This window comes from Dermochelys coriacea, chromosome 5 (genome assembly GCF_009764565.3).
Source record: "Dermochelys coriacea isolate rDerCor1 chromosome 5, rDerCor1.pri.v4, whole genome shotgun sequence".
NCBI classification, from domain to species: domain Eukaryota; kingdom Metazoa; phylum Chordata; order Testudines; family Dermochelyidae; genus Dermochelys; species Dermochelys coriacea.
In genome coordinates this window covers 121,148,871-121,171,901 of record NC_050072.1, presented here as the reverse complement: position 1 = coordinate 121,171,901, position 23,031 = coordinate 121,148,871, and the positions used below count along the sequence as shown (strand labels likewise).

Here is a 23,031-nt window from a genome sequence, read left to right as displayed (position 1 = left end):
TGATTAGCAGAGCTGGCTCACAGTCTCCGTGTATGACTATGCTATTGGGAGGGTTGGCACCAAGCTTTCCTGAGCTCTGCCTAGGGCAGGGGGTTTTTCCTCCAGATGCAACCCAGAGCATAACTGCCATTATCAAGACCTTAGACCATGTTCAAACATTACTCATTCAGTGTTCTGTGTCCATCAACCCCATCTCAATAGCAGCAGAGTTTGCAAGGCCTGCAAGCACAGCCTGAATGCATTGGAATCCCCACAAGTTCCATGCCTGTCTCCTACTCTGCAGAGCTCAGCGGGGTTCACATAGGCGCAGACATTTCTGTGACTAACTGGAATACCCAGAGCTTTTATAGTAAATATTGTTTAAAAATAAACAAGAACAGCTGTAAACCCTCATGCTTCAGGGCATAAGCCAGACTCTTACTATGGGGGACTAGGAGAAAACTTTCCCTGAGGGCAAGTTATCTCATAATTGACTTCTGTGGGGTTTCTGGTACCATACTCCTGGCCACTCTTGGTGACAGGATACTGAACTAGACGGTTTGATCCAGTCTGGTAATCTTGTGTGCCAGTGCTCCCAGAGTCTGAAATACTTGCAGGTTCGATCCATGTGTGACATTCCTTCATGGTGAGAGAGAGCCACTGATTTCCCTCTCTGGGTCCTTCAGTAAGTGGCAGCAACAGGGGGAAGAAGCAGGAACCTATTCCAGCTCACCTCAAAGCAAAGGGATCTGGGAGGAACTCAGAGCCTCATTACAACTCCCCCCATAATAAGCATTCAGGAAACCAGCAGGGACCAGGGTATTGGAAGGAGCCAGGAGCTGCTGGGATGGGTGCGTGGGCAGAGTCTGGAACAGGGATTGTTGGGGAAGGGGGAGGAGAAAATTGGTGTTCTTAGGGGTAGAAGGAGGAAGGACTTGCAGGAGATGGGAGTAGGGAGTCTATATGATCGGTGGGGAACATTCCCTCATTTTGCCCTTTTCCCCCTTAGCCTCCCCAATCCCCCTTTCCCATTAGCTTTGTCCTGTTTCCCTCTGCCCCAGGAGTACCCAGGGTTGTGAGGCTACTCACCATCACCTGCCCTTAACATGAATCAGTCTTGTCCTGATTGTGGATCAGCTCCCTGAAACCACCACCCTCTGCCTTTCAGACCTCCACAGGCCTCGCTCTCTGTTCCCTGCAGGGTCCAGCCCCTTATCCAACTCACAGAATTAACAGGCCTGCTGTTCCCAAAAGAGCAGAACGTACTGGCTTGTAAGATTAAATTCAGGACCAGCAATTTGCTTAATACCACAGCACTGGGATATGTTTATAGTGAATACACAAATAAGTTTATGGTCAAAGACAGAGATTCAAGAGATGGTGAGTGAGGATAATGGAAGTCCTATGCAGCATTTCCAACCAAGGCAGGCTGAGACCCCACTTTCATGAATTCAAGCACACTGTCTGGTTACTTCCTTGGTGCTGGATGACAGAGTCTTCTTTGCCTTTTCGTAAGGCCGCCAAAGTTCATTGTCTGTACTGTTAGACATGATACCCCCATGGCTTGTTTATTCCTGTGAGCTCCTTTCTCATTGAGTTCACATATCTCCGTTAACATTTGACTTTGTATGTAAATGTGCCTTTGCTGTGCTAGCTTACAGTGCTTCATTGACATCCTGATGGAGAGACATGTTTCCTACCTCTTGTCTGGAGGAACCAGACTCAGGCATATCACCTTTTGGTGATCTGTTCTTAACTTACATGCTTAAGAACAATTTTCTGGTACCGATAGGTAACTCCTTGCATAGTGCATGTACATACATTTCACAATGAGACCGGTGACCAGCATGACACTGGCTTTCATTGGAGACCTCACGTGGCATTCTTTGATGAATCTGAATGTACTTACCAGAACTAGGAGATACCTGTACCCCTTTGCACCCCCTTGTCAGTTGACATTAAGACTTTGTTGGGTCATAATGGCAGGAGAGAACTTGGTGCTATTAGGGGGAAGAGGTGGACGTCTGGCAAGCTTCTGGGAGTCTGGGGTGCGTAAGGTTGTTGGGGAACTTTGTCTCATACTGTGAATCCTACTCTACTAAAAGCACCCCAAGTTAATGATTTCATGCCATCAGTTCTTAAGTAGAAGTTCCTGATGATTTCAGTGGAGATTTCTACTTAAAACCTGATAGTACGACACAGTCTCCTGTGAGCAGTTCTTTACCTGTGGGTTCCTTGATGCCTATTGGAGTGATCTTCAAAATATTCTCAATTTGGGGCCAAAACCCAAAATATTTCATCTGGGAAACATCTCATGAGCCCATTCTCCTCTCTGGACTGGGCTCCCCAGCCAAACTACTTCTCCCATTATGCACAAGGTTCAGGGACCCCCATGATGCACTACTTCCCCTTGCCAAGAGAGGTGCCCGTAGTGCATCAGGGGAGATTAATCTGATGAGGGAGCCTGGCCAATCAAGGAGATCATGAGGCAATGGGGTAGCATTTCAAAATTTAAACATTTCAATTTGGATTTTTTTCCAAAAAAGGTAAAAAATTACTGCAGAAAAATGCCTATTTTGTGACCACTAGCTGATATGCTGCCAGCGCTGGGTGTGCACAGGTGTATAGAGCTGTGTGGGGACAGAGAGACAGCTCATGATTGCTCTTGGATCCATGTGGTTCGACCCTGCTTTCCCACAGAACCTTGACCTCTGCAAGTTCTGCCTCTTGGTGCAATGCCAGCCCCTCCTCCCTTGGAGGATAATACGATGGGAGTGGAGAATTTCAGGATCTAGGGATCTTCTGTGGTAAGACCTTATCTCCGAGGTTCCCAGTACAATTCTGTCTGAACTTTAATGAAAGGCACCTCCCCCATGCCTTGTTAATGGTGTGCATGACTGATTTCTGCTGGTTCCTTGGGCAATAGCTTAAAATAGGTTTCACTATTTGTAGACAAGAGATCAGGTTATGCCGTGCAGAAACATAGCTTGTTGTGCATTTATTGTAAATTGCCCCATATCAATGCACTGTACATGGGTTTATCTCCCTACACCAAACTCTGCCCTCCAAATTCTTGCACATGCACCTCTGCAGTTTGTTGGAGTTGCCCACAAAAATCGGAAGGCAAAATTTGGCTAGTATTGTGTAGTGTATATATAAAGATGACAGTCTTGGGGGGAAAAGGGTCTCTCATTTACTAGTGAATTTGTGCAATGTTTTTATTCACTGCAGGGCTTGGACTGCCACCTCTTTCAAGATTTACTGAAGAGGAAGAGTGTCCGAGGCTTCATCTTTAAATAGTCACTTAACTAGTACCTTTGTCTTCTGAACAGTTTTTGCCAGAATCCTGAAGGCTCCAGAATCCCACAATGTCACCTTTGGGTCTGTGGTGACTCTGCGGTGCACAGCAACAGGAATTCCCGTTCCCACTGTCACGTGGCTTGAAAATGGAAAAGCTGTAAGTGCTCTTTTTTACCTCTGACTCATGAGGGCTGGCATCAGGAAGAAGCATGATCTAATGAACGAAACACAGAACTGGGAGTCAGGAAGTTGGGTTCTATTCCTGTCTGAAACGATGTGGCGTGCCACCTTGGACAAATCATCGAACCTTGCTGAGTCTCATTTTCCCCATCTGTAAACTGCGGATAATTGTACAGTGCTTACCTGCTTCGTTGAGATGTCGTGTTGAGTGACCTGTTAATGATTGCAAAGTGCTTGGTAATCCTTAGATTCAAAGCATTGTAAAAGTGTGAAATATGGTTATTAGTAATAGTGCTCTACGTCAATAGATCTGCAGGTTTGATTTAGTGTTTTATGGGGCTTTTCTCACCATCTTTTCTGACTTTCCTTTTAATGATCCCTTTGATAGGTAGCGAAATATATCAATAATAATAGGGCAAAAAGATGACATGCTGACTCTGTTTACAGAGAGAACCAGAGCATGGGACTGCTGTGAGATGTTAGTACCAGGTTGATGTTCTTGTAGCTACAGATTGTGAGGAGGGTATGTGCCAGGATATATTAGGGCAAGATATCTTTATAACAATCTGCCCACACAGAATATTTATAGGTTCATTGACTTTAAGACCAGAAAGAGCCATTGGGTCATCTAGTCTGACCTCCTGTATAACACAGAACCTTAAATTTCACCCAGTTACCCCTGTAATAAGCCCAATAACTTGTGTTTTGCTAAAGCATGTCTTCTGGAAAGGCACCTAATCTTGATCTGAAAACATTCTGAGTTGGAGAATCCACCACGTCCCTTGGTAATATGGTCCAATGCTTAATCTCCCTCACCATTAAAAAAGCGTGCCTTATTTCTAATTTGAATTTGTCTGGTTTTAATGTCTTGTTTCTTGTTCTGCCTTTCTACATTGATTGAGAAGCCTTTCAACATACTTTTTAAAATTTGGGCACCAGAAGACAGGATTCTATTACCAGTCTCACCAATGCCATATACAGAGGTAAAATCACCTCTGTAAACCTACTCACGACCCTCCAAGGAGCTCATCAGACCTTTTTTTGCCATAGCATCACACATATTGAGTTACTTGTCCACTATATCCCCTAAATCCTTTTTAGAGTCACTGCTTTCCAGGACACAGTCCCCCATTTTGTAAGTATGACCTATATTCTTTGTTCATAGCTGAATGTCCTTTGGCTGTATTAAAATGCATTTTGTTTGAATGGGCCCAGCTTATCAAGCAATCCAGATCGCGCTGCATGACTGTCTTGTCCTCATCCTTATTTACCACTCTACCAATCCTTGTGTCATCTGCAAATTTGATCTGCAGTGATTTAATAGTTAATTTCAGATCACTGATAGAAATATTGAATAGCATCAGACCCAGTACCGATCCCTTTAGAAGCAGCCCTATTTGATGATTCCTCATTGACAATAACTTTTATAATCTGTCAGTATTAATGCAGGTACACTAGAACCTGCAAAAAACCCTGCCTAAAATGCTTTCCAAATTTGTGAACTGCCCCCACTCATGTTCTGCATTAAGGACAGAATTTTTGCCTGCCCAGAATGGCTGCACACAGCCGGACAAGGGCATGGGGAGCAATGTCCTCTACTGTGAAAATTAAAACAAGCAATGGACCAGCAGCTCCACTGAGTATTAGACATAACTCCAAGGAAACATGTTCTGCTGGTTTATGAGTGATGCCCCAAGACTGCTGTCAAGGTTCCTTCCCCACTCTGAACTCTACGGTACAGATGTGGGGACCTGCATGAAACCCCCCCGAAGCTTATACTTATCAGCTTAGGTTAAAAACTTCCTCAAGGTACAAACTTTGCCTTGTCCTTGAACCCTATGCTGCCACCACCAAGCGTATTAAACAAAGAAAAGGGAAAGAGCCCACTTGGAGACGTCTTCCCCCCAAAATATCCCCCTAAGCCCTACACCCCCTTTCCTGGGAAAGGCTTGATAAAAATCCTCACCAAGTTGTACAGGTGAACACAGACCCAAACCCTTTGATCTTAAGAACAATGAAAAATCAATCAGGTTCTTAAAAGAAGAATTTTAATTAAAGAAAAGGTAAAAATTACCTCTGTAAAAATCAGGATGGTAAATCCCTTACAGGGTAATCAGATTCAAAACATAGAGAATCCCTCTAGGCAGAACCTTAAGTTACAAAAAGACACAAACAGGAATATACATTCCATCCAGCACAGCTATTTTACCAGCCATTTAAACAAAAGGAAATCTAACGCATTTCTAGTTAGATTACTTACTAACTTTTTACAGGAGTTCTGAGCTGCATTCCTGATCTGTTCCCAGAAAAAGCATCACACAGACAGACAGACAGACCCTTTGTTCCCCCCCAATTCCAGCTTTGAAAGTATCTTGTCTCCATATTGGTCATTTTGGTCAGGTGCCAGCGAGGTTATCTTAACTTCTTAACCCTTTACAGGTGAAAGGGTTTTGCCTCTGGCCAGGAGGGATTTTATAGCACTGTGGACAGAAAGGTGGTTACCCTTCCCTTTATATTTATGACAACTGCTGATACACAAGGAATGCTACCGAACTTGCTGTCTCCAGGCAGAATGGCTAAGGAACCTTCTGCTCTCCATTACCCCACTGCTTAGGGATGGCAAGTGCAGAATGTTGCCTTAACTGCTTTGTTAGTTGGCTACTTGTATATCATCTTACGAGTAGTCAAATGGCCTTTTCTGTGCATCCTCAATTCCTTTAATTCACCTTTAGTAACCCTGGTAGAAAATCTTTAGGGACACTGTACTTTTCACCCTCATATTCTTTTCTATTGATCCCCTCTATCCATTTGGGTTCAGTATGTGCAGACTTTGTCATCTGCAGGGACACATATTTGAGAACCCAAGTGGATGAACATATTACATGAGGAAGCTTGCTTGAGGTCCGAATGAAAATCAGACTCTTTCTGCATTCAGTTTCTGGACCGTATAGCACAACTGTTTTTTATAGCTGGGTTTAATATCATTTTGCAGGGACAAATGTTATTGGGACCTATTTCTGACAGTGTATCTTTCTGATGGCATAAGCTTTTGGAAGTGAGCACTGTGTAATGACCTAGAAAGGTAGGCATCATCTTCGCCCTTCTGCAGTACGCTAGCAGATGCTGGGCCTTGCAGATCAGTTTTCCGTTGGAGGAGAAATCAATGAGGTGGAGTCTGGGTATTTTTTAGTAAAACTTGTAGTCAGTGTAAAATTAACAACAGCCCTTGAAAACAGGCGGTCACAAACACCAGGCAAGGCAATCTCCTCTCTCAGGAATCACAGCTCAAATGCCAAGACCTGGTTCCTGGGAAGAAAATTTGTACCAAGGATTAACATGAGTTACAGAGATTAAGACAGAGAGCAAACACTCCTGCTGCTTGCAACTGCTCCACCAAAAGGTACTGATATAACAAACTAGCAACAATGCGTCCAAGACTGAACAGGGGCCAAATGCTAAAAAAAAGAGAACTTGTAAGACCATGTGTAACAGCACTAACTGACGACTCCTACATTATCTTTCTAGTTGTAGCATCTTTGGGGCATTATACTCCCATGTGCTTGCCTTGCGATTCATGCATTCAGTATGAATCTCATGCAGTCCCCATCATTCACATTCACTCTCCAGATTTCTGTGTTGTGTTCTCCTGGGTGCTGGGCAATGTGTGTTCTTATATTCTTTCATGGCCACTCTCTGCTGCTCTTATATCTGAGATCACACTCCTATGGAAGAGAGGCGGAACAGCTGAGAAAACAGTAGAACCACAGAATTCTCTGCCTTCTTTGCAGGAGCCTTCCAAAAAAGCAAGATCTCCCCTCCCCTTACCACTAAATAGGCCTCAATATATCAAAGAATCTCTCAGCACAGGATCCTAAATGCCTGTTGTCTGTAGTATCAATATCTTCTCCCACATCAACTTCCAGCTCCTTTGCCTGACCTGGTGATTTACTGTAGCCTTTGTTCTGAGTAGTTCCAGTCACTACAAACTTATCCCAGAGAAAAGAGGGTCTGATCAATACACCTGGCCACCAGCCAAGGACTGAACTTTGTATACTCAATCCATTTCTTAACTGGGCAGTTTGGGCTGGGGTCAGATCCACTCCAGCCTCTATGCCTCCAAGGTAAAATCAGTCAATCAGTAAAATCAAGAGGAATGCCTTCCCGACCACATAGCTTTAAATATGGTAAGGAGACCTTTCTTTAATGAGTGCCTGCCTTTAGGAAAGTTAAACCAGGAAACAGGTGGAATCGAGCACATGTATTTAAAGACTGACTTGCAAGCAAGCAACAGCGAGTAATTTGAGGCTATGATCCCTGCAGTGTCTGTGTTGTTATAGTCTCTGAATGCTGACCTGTAATTGTCCTGAAGTTTAAAGAGATGAAAGCACTGTAGTCATTAAACTGCCATGGAACAGAAAGATGAAAGTTCCTCTAAACAGCAGCTGTCTTGACTTCCCAATGAACAAACAAACAAAAATACCAATCCCGTTTCCCCTCGTTAGCCATTGCAAGACATCAAGGGACTGAAGTATAGCTCTCTGTTGTACTGCAAGGAGAATTAAGCTAAACACAAAGATATGGTAAAAGCCTCTTCCTTCTTAGATTCCAAAATGGAATTTTAAAAAGTTAAAGAAAATCCTACCGGGGGAAGAAAAAAAAATGTCTTTAACAAGTAAAGGGAATCAATACATTTAATGAAGACAATCTCAGGTTCCAAGTAGAAAAATTAACAGACAATTTGTAAGGTCTAAAAATACAATTACCTAAAATTTTCAAGAGCTACATCAGAAAGACAAGGTGGGTGAGGTAATATCTTTTTTTGGACCAACTTCGGTCGGTGAGAGAGTCAAGTGTTCAAGCTTACACAGAATGCTTCTTCAGATCTGGACCACAGACTTAGGTCCAGTAAAAGATATTACCTCACCCATCTGGTCTCTTTACTACCCTGGGACCAACATGGCTACAACAACACAGCAAAAGCTACCCCAGGCTCTCTCATGCTGTTTTACATAATGCAAAAGACAGTTCGTAATGCTCTTGCTGTTTGCAAGCAAAGTCAAAGGGGATCGTTTTCACACAAAGAGGCCTTGAGCTGAAATTGGTCATAGGATTATTTTCAACTGTAGCATCTTCCCCTGTTCCTGAAATTTCTATCAACTGACCTGGCAAGCAAAGCATTTTGCATTGTGTGATCCAGGCTGAGAAGGAACAGTCCTGACTCACTGTTCTCAGATTTCCTTTCTGAAGCCCATTACGCTGAGTAAAACTCCACAGAAGATCCCAGACTTGACTCAGACCCTTTCATGGTTTTGGCACTGATTGGATACACAGGAAGAAGAGTTCAGAGGAAGGGAGAGAGGCTTATTTCGAGACAGTGATCCATGGATCAGAAGTTTCAGTGAAAAATAAAATGACTGACAGGCTCCATGCTTGCAGAGAAGCTAACAGCACGGTCTAAGGATGAAGTCTAAAATGTAAGAGAAGCATTTCAAGGAAGAAACATATTAAAGCCCAGTCAGCCCGGTGTACTAGCTCAACTATTATTGCACCTGGTTGAAATCCAGGAGACCTGGGTTCAGGCTCTGAAGAAATTCCTTTTCCATACCAGCAAGAATGATTGCAGTTTTGCATCCAAAAAAGTAGGGGCAGGACAAACTCTCTTTGCTCAATTATCTAATCATGAACAAAGGTAAATGTTTAAGAAAGAATGCATTCCTTTCCTCTGAAGCTGATGTCATGGATGTAAGGGGCGGGAATGTCTTTTGGTTCTGTGTTTGTTCCTCTACTAGCACAGTGGGGTCCTGGTCCAGAATTTGGGCCCCTAGCCACTACTGCAGTAAAAATAGATAATAATTGTATGCATCTGTGTGATAGGGCTTAATACCCCCATCATCTGCAAGGCTAGAAAATGCACCTTATTAGTCATGCTTTCCTCCCGGGGAGGTGAGCAGCTAATCGGCTCATTGCCAAAAGGGATGGAGATAAGCCCTAATAAACAAACTGAAGGAATTTAGTTGGGGGAGGAGGAAGAGATGGCAGATAAGACAGGTCTTTCTGACTGAGAGAAGGCTAGGGTGCACAGACAGAGACAACGGGTGCCAGCACAGTACAAGGGTAGCATAGATTCCTGCAAGGGAAGCTCTGAGATGGTGTCTGTAAAGTAGAGAAGACTTGAGTAGCCCAAAAGGGCAGAAGAACTATTCAGTTTTGTTTGGGCTTGTTTATAATACCCCAGAAGGAGGTTAGAACTTAGGTGACTTGGACAAAGGGCTGAGACACAGAAGACTGGGGCCAGAGTCAGGTGACCAGCAGGAGGTGCTAGAGCTGAAGATAGCAGCTACATCATGCACCAATGCAAGAAGGTGCTCTGGGTGTGAGTAACCCCTGCCGCAGTCCTCCTTTCTGCTGATTTTGAACGCAGTACAATGCGCAACCAAACTGAATGTGTCTGACTCAATTAAGTTTCAATAGTATTGTGCTATTTGGAAGACGCACATTTACTTAAAGCTATTGCCAGATATTTTCTACAGGCAAGACCTCTGATTGGGATGACAGGAATTCTTGAACCAGAACTGATTCCTGTTAATAGAAATCTTACTCCTATCACCACACTGGATAACTGATAGTAAAAATTATTCTTGCCGTCTGGCAGCAACCATTCTAAATATGGCCCAACACCTTCCCTGGCCCAGTTGCCTCTCCAGTTTGATTCCGGCTCCAGAGGCCGCCTCACTTGTCCTTCCTGCTTCCTGACTCCCTCCCCATAACAGCTTTCAGTAACCTGTGCATATATGGGTTTACACCAGAAACAGAGCCACTAGCCATTAGCCAATGAATCCTAAAAACATGGATGCTGCACGCCTCGAATCAGAATGGATCCAAAACCAGTTTGAAGTTTGTTATTTTTCACTTGATTTAAAAATTTGGTACAAAATGTGATAGACTAGATCCACAAGCAATAAAAAGAAGCCATAAGCCTGTCTTAACCACCCAGCTAAAGTGAGTTTACAGCTGCTTTGTGTCACTGGAGTATCACAAAGTATCCAGAGCCTGATGGTGAATCTGGCCCAAAATGCCAACTGTAAAGAAGGGATTTCCTGATGATCCAGTGCTGATCTGCACACCTCAGAAACCAGTACAGATTAGGGAGGTGGGGCAGATAAAATAAGCACCAACTCAAAATCCTAACCCAAACACCTCAACCTTTAAAGAGTCATTTAATTCTTTAGGCCAACTCTAGAAGTGCAAGTGCTAACAAAGCACAAAGATGGGTGAAATCCTGGCGTCATTGATGTTGATGGCAAGTTTCCCAATAGTTTCAGTGGGACCAGGATTTCACCCACAATGTTTCCATCCTGATCGCAATCAGGAGATATTAGGAATCTCCCAAGTAAGTCTCTTCTCATGAGATATCCAGTTGAAGAGTGAAGTTCAATGGGAGTTTAGGGTAGTGGATCATAATTTTGCAGACAGAAGTATTCAGACAGTATAACTTAGCTTTGAATAAGCATTTACACTGGAATACACAACCTTTTAAGATTCAGGAATTATTAGCATATATTCCACTGTATGGTACTTGTTACTTTAAGCATGGGCATTGTCCCATTGTCTTCAGTAGAACTACTCCTGTCTTTCATGTTAGACATGTGCTTAAGTACCTTGCTGAATTGGGGCCCGTGAAAAGATGTTTCAGATCACTAGCCCTAATTCCCATGGTCAGGTAGCACTACTAGGGATCCAGAAACAACACTCTCACTTGAATTATTCCTGATGGTTTGACACTGTCTCTGGCTCTCAGTGGTGGAGTAGGCTAACTGCTCAGCTTTAACTTTGTGATCCGACTTTGCAGGAGCTATAATGGATTGTCATCTACAATTGCAGTGAGTGCCAATGCTGTATCAACAAGGAAAGACTGACTATAAAATTATCCCAGCCTAAAATCACATCGCTCCCAGCTCACTCGTGGATTTCTGAAATGGGCAAAGAGAAGCACCAAGTCTGAACTCTTTCACATGTTACTGGGGGTTAGAAGTCAAAAAGTCTATCAGACCTTTCCTTATATTGGAGCCAGAGCACTTGCTCTGTTCAAACACCACCTTAAAGGATGGGTCTACTCTGAAAAGTGTGAAAATGGATTGTGAAAATTTGAGGTCTTGATTTTTTGTCCTAATTTGGGACAAGAAAATTTTCAAAATCTCTACAATTCTCACAGGGAAGGAGAACCATTTTCCACCCAGCCCTAATCCTTGGCTGCCATATTTAATGATATTCAGTGAATTCAAAGGGAAATTTGCTCAGTTTACATGTAACAAGATTTTTTCCCCAAGCAGCGAGCCCTGCAATCTCAAAGCCCTGCTATGTTCTTTGTGGCTCATGTATTATCACCTATAAAGACAGATCCTGGACCAAATCCTCAACTCAATTACAAAATTCAGTATGACTCTGTGACGTTGCAGTTTAGTTAATAGTTATTGATATAGCATGAAACAGAAAGGAATCAGACTCCCCCTGCGTTGGTGTTGCACTGCTAACAGGGATAAAACATCCTAGGCTCTGCTTTTAGAAAGTGTGGAGCACCCACTTTCTGAAAAAGGCTCATTAAAGATGTCTCACATTGGGCATCCCAAAATGGAAGCACCCAAAATCACCAGTGATTTGAAAATCCAGACTATTAAAACTTGCTTTTGCCCGTAAAGTCAGCAGTTACGAAGGTGCCATTTCCATGCAGTCCCTTTTCCGACGTGCTATACTTTAACTCACTGCCACTTTAATCCACCTGGTTCAGCTTTGTTTGTTATTTTAAAATTTGTCTTAAAAAAAAAAAACCCCTCAATCAACTCCCAAGCCATTGTTCTGTTTTTTGATCTTTTAGGTTTCTACAGGATCTATAGTCGAAAGCGTGAAGGACAGAGTGATCGACTCCAGACTGCAAGTGTACGTCAGCAGGCCGGGCTTGTTCACTTGCATTGCCACCAACAAACACAGCAAAACCTTTGGCACTGCAAAAGCTGCAGCGACTATCAGTGTGTCAGGTATGCTGAAAAGAAAAGGCTTTTACTAAGCATCTTGCCACCCAGCATTAACTTTCTCCTGTCAGGAGGAAAGAGTAGGGGAAGGACCTTTGGAGAATGTGAGGGGCTCTATTTAATAATAATTTACAGTGGGTTAAATTTGACCATAAGTGCAACCCCCTTCTGGGCTATTTACTTATATGTCATTATGCTTCAGAGATTGGCATAGCTGTCATTTTCTGCTTACTTGCTGTTGTCTTGCATGCTGTGTCCTAGAAGTGGTGTGTAAGTTCATCCTTGTGGAGGAAGTCACAGTATTAATATCACCTAAGTGCAAAATGAAAATAACCTCAATGAGCGACTAGCATCTTATGTTATATGAAAGAAACCATGGAGCTTTGTGGCAGAACAGGTTCCCCTCCTCACAGAGTGAGATTGCAGGGCCATGCAGCTACTGATCCTTAGGTGACCTCTCTGTTTGTTAACTGAACTGTGCTTTTGGGGGGAGACCTGTGCTGTGAACTGGAAAATTTGGGGTACGATAAACCAGGGAGGAACTGTTGATTATTGCAGGATAAACTGAGGGCCCAATTCATTCTTGCACTAACACAGTGACCAAAATAAGACAGTTTGCCCCTCCCCTATTCAGGAGTTGGTTTGTTTTCCCATCACCCCAAAAAGACCTAGACTTTCTTAAAAGAGAACGCTTCAGGCTTGATGACAGAGTTATCATAAGTCCCAAGTAAAGGGCAGTTTGTAGCTGTACTGCCCAAGGAAAAAGCCAGTCACAATTCACTCCACGGTTCCCCCTGGCTCCAGGAGGGAAGTAATCTGTGTCAGTCTCTTATCAGGAGCAAATTACTTTTCTCTCTGCCAGCTCAGCTGTGCTTGCTGGCATATTGTGGGGGGTAAAGATAGTGCTCCAGTCATTCTTGACCTCTGCCTGTTAACTCTCTGCCCAGCTGTTCATGCTCTTCCCCATATGCTGTGCTGGTGTCCTGCACAGGCACATAGGCCTTGAAGATTAAATTGTGGCTCAGCCTAAGTGCTGACTCAGTGGGGGCTCCAGGGCTGCAGCACCCATGGGAAAAAAATAGTGGGTGCTCAGCCCCCCACTGGTGGCCATGCCAATCAGCTCCTCCCCCTCCCTCCCAGCACCTCCTACCTGCCACAGATGCTGTTCAGCAATGTGCTGGAGGAGCTGGGGGGAGAGGATGGAGCGAGGGCATGGTGGACTTGGGGGAGGGGGAGGAACAGGGCGGGAAGACATGGGGTGAGGATGGAACGGGGAGCAGGAAAGGGGGGTGGGGCCTTGGGGGAAGGGGCAGAGTGGGGGTGAGACCCAGGGCAGAGCAGGGGTGAGACCCAGGGCAGAGCAGGGGTCAAGCATCCCCCAGGAAATTAGAAAGCTGACGCCTCTATTCAAGGCGCTACATTATGTGGGCACCAACTGCTGATCTGCTGGCCTGCTAGAACCAGCACCATTGGCACGTGGATCACCACGATCCCCCATTTCAGCAAGAATTTCATAGAACACACCTTTCTGTTCCTAATTCATTCTCCTTCCTTTTCCCAAAACACATCCAGGAAGGAAAGTCTTGGCCTCCCTTTCCCTTAGAAAAATACAACTCAGTGACAAAAGAGAATGGCAGTTCATTTCCTATATGAACCTTTAAGTTTTGCCCTCAACAAGAATGGGTAAAAGGTCACTGACAAACATTTCCCTTTCTCTCCCAAACCTGGCTCCTGTTGCGGCTGGCTCACGTGCTTTTCCAATAGAATGGAGGTAAGACTATGTTTTCTTGTCTGTTGAGGTGTTTGTTTGGGCCAAGGAGGCTGTGAGAGGAGATGAATTATGAAAGTAATAGGAGAACCTCATTTGAGATTTCCCCTCTGATTTCCAGAATGAAAATTTTTTGAATATATTCGGTGAGCCTTTTTAAATTCCTTCATCACATTTGACTGAAACCTATTTCGGTCCCTCTGTCACTGACCACAGAATTGGGGAAGTTATTCATAGCTGATCATTTACTCTGTGAATTCAGCCCTCGTATTCTCTTCACAAGTAATCTATGAGCAGAGTTCAGTTGTTAGCGTTTGTCATTCAGTGCTGCTATTTGATGCAGATTTTAGGAGTGCATCTTTTAGTCCATGTTGCCGCACAAATTCTTTGCAGCAACTGTTCCTTTCAGCATTTGCTGTTTAGAATTCACTTTTTGTACTGCATGACTAGTCACCAAATGACCATGCTTTTGCTTACGATTAGATTACTGTCTGTGGTTCTTTAATTTAGTTTTAAGATGATGGCACATACACATTCTTCTGAGGTCTCTGAACACAAGGGAAACATGATAGTAGCACTGATTGTTGCTATCAAGCTAGTCCTGTGGGCCGCCTGCCAGAATAGTTGCTGGTTTCACAGCTGACCAATGCAATCCTATTCATGCACTTATTGCTTTCAATTTTCTCTGGTTAAGGGTGTGGAGGACATCCCTCACCCACTAAACAACATTTTATAAAAAATAATACAAGTACTCCAAAAAGGAGCAGACCCTGCCACATTTCTCATTCTGACAAGCATTGCTTCAGCGTAGCCTCTGACATCACAGTGCTGGTTAGGAAACCTACCCTCCGAAACGTGTTTCTTGGAGGGGCAACAGCTTACCAGCAGATGGCGTATTCATGGGACAAGGCTGACTCATGCAAGCAGAAGTCTCCTGGTTAGCCCATGGAGCATGCATAGGAATGTTATGGGTGGCAATGTTCAGTGTTGCCATCATTCCTTTACTTCCTTTTCTTTTAGACATTTTTTTAAAAAAAGCTTGATATTGACCCCAAAGCCGTGTAATTAGAAATATAACATGGCCAGAAAATGTCCTTAGATTGCTACGAAAATATCACCTGAAAAATCACTGAAATTACAGTTGGGAAAGGCTTATTCATTTGTCTTGTTTATTCCCTTGTCGGTATGCTTCTTTTTCTTTTCCCTTGAGGAACCTGAAGCTGTACTGACAATGGGTAATTTGTGGAGGGGAAAGAAATAAAAGGAAAATATACAAATAGCTCTACTGGCTTTTCCAAATGGTTAGCATGTTGCGAATTGAACCCCATTGACCTCTGTTAAACTGACTGAATGAGCAACCAGGACAGCTGCAGCCATGCCCAATCCCTCTGCATTTTGAACGCTCTCTGGTTAAAGTCAAGGCAGACGCTCCTAGGTGCATGCTCATACACCCCTCCTGCTGGCTAACCACTCTTGGCTGGATGACTCATGGGGGTGTGGATGTCTTGACATGAAAACAAAACTCCACGTTTGCAGTTTCTGACAGCAATCCCAGCCTATCTGGCAGCTGCTCAATTAATTCTTTTTAAATAAAGCTGTTTGTAATAATAATTATAAACCCCTTAAATTGTCATGCTTTCTTATTACACTTATTCTGTACTAGGTTAGCCCCTTCTGCCTGTCGTCCGCACTGGAACCCAGAACTGCATCAGAGAGAGAGAGAGAACAATTTTTTCCTGATCTGAGAAAATATTGGACTAGGGTTCGGTTTGAATGTTGGGCTATGGTTGAGATTGGTTCTTATCATACCCAAATCATTTTGCCCATGCCTAATTTGAACTTCTATACTAGGGCTTCCATGTGTAACCCATGTGCCTAATAAGGAGATATCTCTTTAAGAGACCCATTGCAGGGAGGTAGGAGCAAGTTGTGTGTGGGTCACCGTTGCTAGGCTGATTTAGCACTCCACATCCAGAAGCTTCTGGAATTGGGTGTGGTAGTTCTGGGTCTGCTCCAATAGGTTCCCTAGCAACAATGACCCAGACACAACTCACTCCTACCTCCCCCACCAATGGGTCTCTTAAAGAGATATCTCCCTATTAGGCACATGGGTTACACATGCACAGATGTCTCCTGCAGTACATTGCACTCACTCTCCAGAGAGAGCGGAAATCTTGTGTAAGTTGCACCTGGTTCCATGTTTGGATAGCACCTGATTGTTTCAATGCTTATATTTATGCTCCTTTTTCACTGTCTAATTAGCCTTATAAATACTGTCTTACTGATGAAACTTTGCACTTTAGCACAGATTACCGCTATACACTTACTCCTGTGTAAATTCCCCCCACCAGCAAACTGTACAAGGGTGATACAGGCTACTGCAGCACATACAGAGGTGAGGTGTGTAGTGCTATCTTGGTGAAGGATGCTCTTGTTTTCTTCAACTCCTCCTATGCTGACCCAGAGGAGACCCAAGAGCTGCTTGTTCACACTGCCTGGACTGAACTTAAAACGGCGAGTTCATTCTGCCACCCGGCCGCTGAGTCTCTGCTGTGTAACTACATCTTCCAGGAGTGCAATCCCTCAGGAGTTGGACCAGCTCCAAAGCCCGTGTGCAGGTAAAAAACATTGACCAGCTGGGGGGATTTCAGAGAGGGTGGGGCAGGGGGAGTTTGTCCAGAAAAGAAGTGGGGGTTGTAAGGAAGAACAAGAAAATTATTTTAATGTTTAAAACAGTATACATGTATGGCATTTTTCTTTGCCCCAGTTTCAGCTTTGTTCATCTGCTCATGGAGGTTCCAAACCCAGCCCACTGAACACAATCACAAAGCTTACTTAGACTGTACTGAGGATAGGATCCAGCCCAGAGCTCTTTGTAATATGGAGGGAAGGCAGCATTAAAGAGCAAAAGCACTTTCAAAAATATGCCATTGGTTTCCATCTGAATTGCACTAGAGGTTTAATGAATGAATGAGTTAATGTTTGTAAAGTGATCTGAAGAAGAATCATGCTATATTATGTAAATGCTAAGTATTTTATTATCATTGGGTCATATCATGAAGTCATTATTCAAAGTAAGGACAGAGTATGGACTGCAGGATTTGGCCAACCCAGTAAAATAAACAATTATTTTAACCATGTAAAAGAAAAATGTCAAAACACAATACAACAGGTATGACGGCACAAATGCCAACATACGTATTTGCATGCTCTGATGGAGAACCATGCATCAGTGCCCATTGGTGCATCCGTGCTAATGCCGGTGTAACTGTTTGTTCATATAGCACCTAGGTTTTTTGGGGCAAGGGGATAATGACTCCCAGGTGGTTCAAATGAACATTTATCAGAGCAGTGGGCCAATGTCTTGCCTCAACCAAATCTCCGATTGGCAGAAATGGCAAGTAGAGAGATCAGGACTGGATCCACTGAACTCAAACCAAACCGAATCAAGCAGTCTCTCTAATCACTATTACCTCTATTGTTATATAGGGGTCCACTATCCCAGTCAATGAGACATCCTACCAAAATCATTCACCTCTTTCAGTGCAACTCCCTCAGCATCTCTAAAAACAAGTCAGTCATTTAGGGGAAGTCTCTGTATGAATTAAGATGATGTAGTGTGCCTTAAATTTAGTGAATATACTGTATACTAGATTTGCCAATCCACACAGTAGCCTCTCAGCCTATTTTCAGTCTATGAGACAGTATTTATATCCAAGCCAGTCACCATGTATTTGTCAAGTGAGGCTTTCTGAGGCGCTGTATTAAATATTACACCTACTGCATTCCCTTCCCCCCTCTCCCCCCCCATCCACAAGTGGTCCTCTGTGGGACAGAGCTCCCTGTGACTCAATGGAAGTTCTATGCCTAGAGGGCTTGAAAAATGATGGGCCACAGCCTAAGCTGTGTAAACCAACCTAGTTCCTGCACCAACTGAGGCCCTGGCCCAGTGGGCCTAAGGGTTTGCAAGAGAATTCAAGATTAATAGATTTGTCTGGAATGATCTATTTTAAAATCCCAGCTGCTTACCACCAGTGGTTTCATTATCCACTCTGTAGATTCACACACAATTTTATCTCTCTCTCTCCCCACACACACACTTTTATTTTAATAGGGATTGAAGTCAATTAATGACAATTCCTGAGACTACTCCCTCTTCCTGTTCTAAAGATCAAGGAGCCATACCACAATGATTTTCTCCAGCACTGCAATACCAGTACTACTTCTGTGGTCTTTGATTTCTGAAATGTGATTGTCAATGGTTCCGAGCCCTTGGATGCATTTCAGACGGTCTTGTGGATTTGTATATATTAATTTTTCCAGTTATATTGTCTGCTCTTCATCAACAGTTTATCTTTCTATAGCAATTGGCCAGGCCTCACCACTTTTGAAATCTTGTTAAATTCCATTTTTAAATAAGAAATTCAGTAGCTCAAACATTTTAAAACATATTTCACCAGCCTACTCTTTTATTAAGAGACTACTTTCTCTCTAGTATTTTTACCATCTTTTTTTTTTTTAAAAAATACCTCTCATTCCTTATTTCCTTTACTTTTTGGTGAGCGTTAGCTTACATGACTCTCTTGCAGCTTTTATATTTTCCTCTTTCTGTGCCATCTTATTGGTTTCATCTCAACTTCTTCTTTTCCACAGTGTCCCAGGGGCCTGGAGTTGATGGTAGAATTGGGACATTAGAAATAAATCGGCCTATAATTGTACTCTTTGCAGCTGGGCACTAGCAGGCTTGAGCTATTACTTGCTTATATTCTGAATATATCAGAAGCATTACACATTTATGGAAGCAATAGATACGTAGAATAAATTAGTGTGAAACAAAAATGTGTGCTCTGTCTCACTTCAGTTAGATTAAAATATAGCTTCAGGACCTATCCAAAACTACTTATACCTTTGCAAGTACAAAAAGAAAAAGGAGTACTTGTGGCACCTTAGAGACTAACAAATTTATTTGAGCATTAAGCTTTCGTGAACTACAGCTCACTTTGTGATACTTGGCCAGTTAAGAATGGAAATGCAATTCTGCCAATAACTGGGTCTTGAACTCTTTCTTCCCCTCTGAGGTTCAGGATATAGAGTCTCTCTGGTTCACTGACTAGGGCATTTGAGTATTGTGGGTACCTGCTTTCTATCTTTTCAACTGAAAGATAGAAAGCAGGCATCTTTCTCTGAAAAAGTCATCTCACAAGTAGAAGGCGTAACAGAGAAAATTAATGAGGCCCAACTCTACCCCAGTGACAGGGGTGCAACTCTTGTTAACTTCAGTACAAATCACACTCAGGTAAACGAGGACAGAACTGAAACCTTAGCCTGGGAGTCTCAAACCCAACCACCATTCTCTTTCAATGAGATTGGAGTGCTTGACTTGTTTAGACTGCTTGGAAAACCTCATCCTTACTCTTTTGGTCATCCTCTGTCATGAATGTTGGCAGTTGTCATGCTTCTTTGTGGAATCATAGGTCATTCTAAAACCATAAACCCCAAATCCATTATACAGTTTATTTTCATAGGATTAGGTTCCCATGGGACTAGATGATCATCACGGATATCCGTTCAGAACAAGTAGGCAGTCTTGGTTTAATGTTTGTTTACCAGGTACAGGTACTTATCTTGTAGTTTACAAAAAGGATGACTTGTTGCAAAAAACAGCAAACATCATGAATGACAGGGAGTCTCTCATTCTTTCCAATTGACTCTGGAGTCCCTGGATAAGAAGCACTGGGAGAACTGGTGAATTGCCATATTTTGAGGGAAAGTAACTTCTCATTTTACATAGTTATTGATTGGAGCCATCCTTCTCCCTGTCTTGGTGGCTGGGTATGACAAGTAGCTCAGGCCGGAAAAGAATGAGTTCATTCCTTTTGAGACATTGCTGTTCTTAGTACTTAGTGGATCACGCAGTAAATAATATTTGTATGTTAAAAAATTATCTGGAATGACCAGGTGGCATCTCTGCTTCTTCTCTAAATTAAGGTTCTTTTCTTCCTAGTCCGAATGGTCAGTAAGAGGTTACCGGCCCATCTGTCCGCCTGCTGATTTTGTGTCTCTCCCATTTACATTACAAGGATTCTAACAATGGTCTGATGTCATCTATCTTTATATATGATCTCATCAAGCTCCTGCTCCTCAGTATTAGGTTTTGTACAAAGGACTGCTGCTCACATAGCCTCCTCACCAGGGAATCAGAAAACTTCAGAAACATGAATGATTTTAGCCTCACAATACTCCTCAACAAGGATGTTCATCCCCATTTCACAGGCACAAACAGCTTAAATTGACTTGTTCAGGGACATGCGAGATGTTTGTGGTAGAGGTAGGTCTTGAACCCGCATCTCCCAACTCCCTGCCCAGTTCCCCAAGATCATCAATCTTCCCCAGCTTAGGGTGCGTCTCTCACTCCTGTGGAATGTGCTGTTTAATTAAAATTGATATGGTGTGGCTGAACTTGGTGCTTATGGGAGTTAGCAAGGAGAGAGCACTGGCTAAAGGCAAGCACAGTGCAGGCAGGATCTGTGCATTCTTCTTACACAGCTTTGCTCCTAAATAGAGTCCTGATAGTGCACTCCCTGCAGCTGCAGAAGAGCAGCTGCCCCATCCCTTGGTAAAATACACTCCACCTCAGTTGTGCTGTCACTGAACAGTTGTGACTCCACAGGGGCAGAACGTTTTATAAAGATTTGCAATGTCCCCAGCTCTTATTAACATTAATCCTCACTGAGTAGTAGGGAAACTGGTGGCAACAAAATTGCAATGTGGTGCTTTAGGTTACACATTTCTAGGGGTGACTGATTCAGTTACTATCATCATGTGCCAACTGCTCAACTCCTAATTATGCCAAAGCCTGTGCTAGTTTTCAATAGTAGGCAAGCCTGTCCCACAGACTTGACTGAGTCTGCCAAAATCATCTCCACTTGTAACTGCAAAGCCAGTATTCCAGACCAGGTTTCGAAAAAATGAATGGCTGGTAATTAACTAATTACCACCATCAAAATTGTTCCCAATATTCTGGGTATGACAGTTCTGGTTTTCTTATAAAGCAGACAGCTTTTCCTGACGGCACACGATTCCTGAAACTGAAAAGCCATAAGCATTATTTAAAATGTAAATGAATTTCAAATAATTTATCTATCAATTACTTTCAAAAAGAGTAACCTGGGATGAAAAACATTATTATTATTATTAATAATAAATATTTCTATTGACTTAGCACCTAGAGATCTCATCCATGCTGGCGTTTCATTGTACTAGGTGCTATATAGAGGTCTCTGCCGCAAAGAGATTACAGTGAAAAAGACAAGACATAGCAGGTGGAGGAGAGAAGGAGATCAGAGCGGGGAGAGGAGATTTAAAAAAAAAAAAATAGAATATGCACAATTCTCAGCCAATCAGGAGTAGTAATGGCAGCTCACTGCCTGGTATCAGATTGCAGCTTTCTGTCTGTATTACAACAGAGAGGTGAGTGTTGAGGAGGTTAAGGTGACCCACAGGCATGACACATTGTCATTAGTTGGTGTGAACCCATGATACAGAATGACCTGTGTGCTGCTTTGAACAGAATACTGCTTTACAAAAAAAAAAAAAAAAAAAAAAAAAAAAAAATGCAGCTTCAAGGCTTTCTCTAGAGCAAATTGTTAAATTTCATGCAATGTTTCCATTACAGTATATGAGCCAGATTCTCAGCTCGTATAAATCAGCGTGGCCCCATGGAAATCAGTGGAGCCACGCCGATTTCCACAAGCTAAGGATCTATCTGCTTAACTTTTGCACACCATTGTTAATGCAGTGTTTGTCAGCAAGCCATTGACTGTGTATTTCACTGTTCTTTGTAAAATAATGTAGAGAGCATTGCCTTGCGGTAAAGGATCTCTACTGCTTTAAGGAATGGCTCTCAATGGAGGAGAACTCCCAGAAAGGGATTTACAAACCAGGATTAATGCTGCTCGCTCTACCTGAATGCAACAGACTTCCCAGCTTGCACAAGGACGCAAAGGCCTGCACCAGGATTCCATATTTTGGTAACTGAGAATTCTGCTTGCTGTTGTGCTAAATGGAGTCAAGGCTTAGCAAGTGTTTGGGGAAGAGGGGAAGGCCTGAGGCCAGTGAGTGATCAGGACCAAAGTGTGGGCCAGATTATGCCCTGAAGATGTGGCTCTCTTCTTTGCCAGGGAAAGGGGGAAAATCAGACATGTTGATCCTGCCCCCTTTCCTTGGACTCCCTGGTGGATTCTCCAGAGTTTTGGGGATCTGTGGATTGGATGGAGGAGGGAGAGCACATCCCCCTTGCGCCCAGCAGTAAACCCAAATACACCCAGGAGCTGTAATAGCTTTCCTAAGGAAACCCTCTCTGCTGGGGAACCCCTTTAAAGAGAGATACAAGGGGCAGGAGGAGGCTGGGGAGTCCTTGGCAGTGTGACTCCAAGGGCGAGGGGCCAGCTAAAAGAATCCCACTCACATCACTGGAGACACACAGGTACACTGGATTTGGCCCATGGTACCTTTAAGTATTTATTAGACTGTGGCATGTCAAATGCCCTCTGACAAGGAAGACGACGATTGTAAAATATAAAATTTACAAATAAAATAAGAACTGGTAGGAAATCAGCTTCCTACGTATCAGTCTATATAGTTGGAAGAGGCTCTTGAAGTAAATTGTAGCCTTGCAACATCTTTAGTTCTACTTTACCCTGTGTTTGAAATGCCAAATTCTGTGCATTAAAGAACAATAGCAACAACAGCCTTTATCTGGTCTGATTCCAACGTACA

General features: G+C 43.1%; 1 protein-coding gene across 1 annotated transcript in view; it reads left to right on the top strand.

Annotated features, from left to right (window-relative positions):
* Positions 1 to 23,031, top strand: part of MUSK (muscle associated receptor tyrosine kinase) — a 92,856-nt gene that overhangs the window by 45,245 nt on the left and 24,580 nt on the right. Inside the window, exons 6-10 of the mRNA XM_043515032.1 lie at positions 3,312 to 3,436; positions 12,332 to 12,491; positions 14,250 to 14,256; positions 16,605 to 16,871; positions 22,108 to 22,283. Coding sequence (XP_043370967.1) covers positions 3,312 to 3,436; positions 12,332 to 12,491; positions 14,250 to 14,256; positions 16,605 to 16,871; positions 22,108 to 22,283 — 735 coding nt within the window. The remainder of the gene's footprint in view (positions 1 to 3,311; positions 3,437 to 12,331; positions 12,492 to 14,249; positions 14,257 to 16,604; positions 16,872 to 22,107; positions 22,284 to 23,031) is intronic.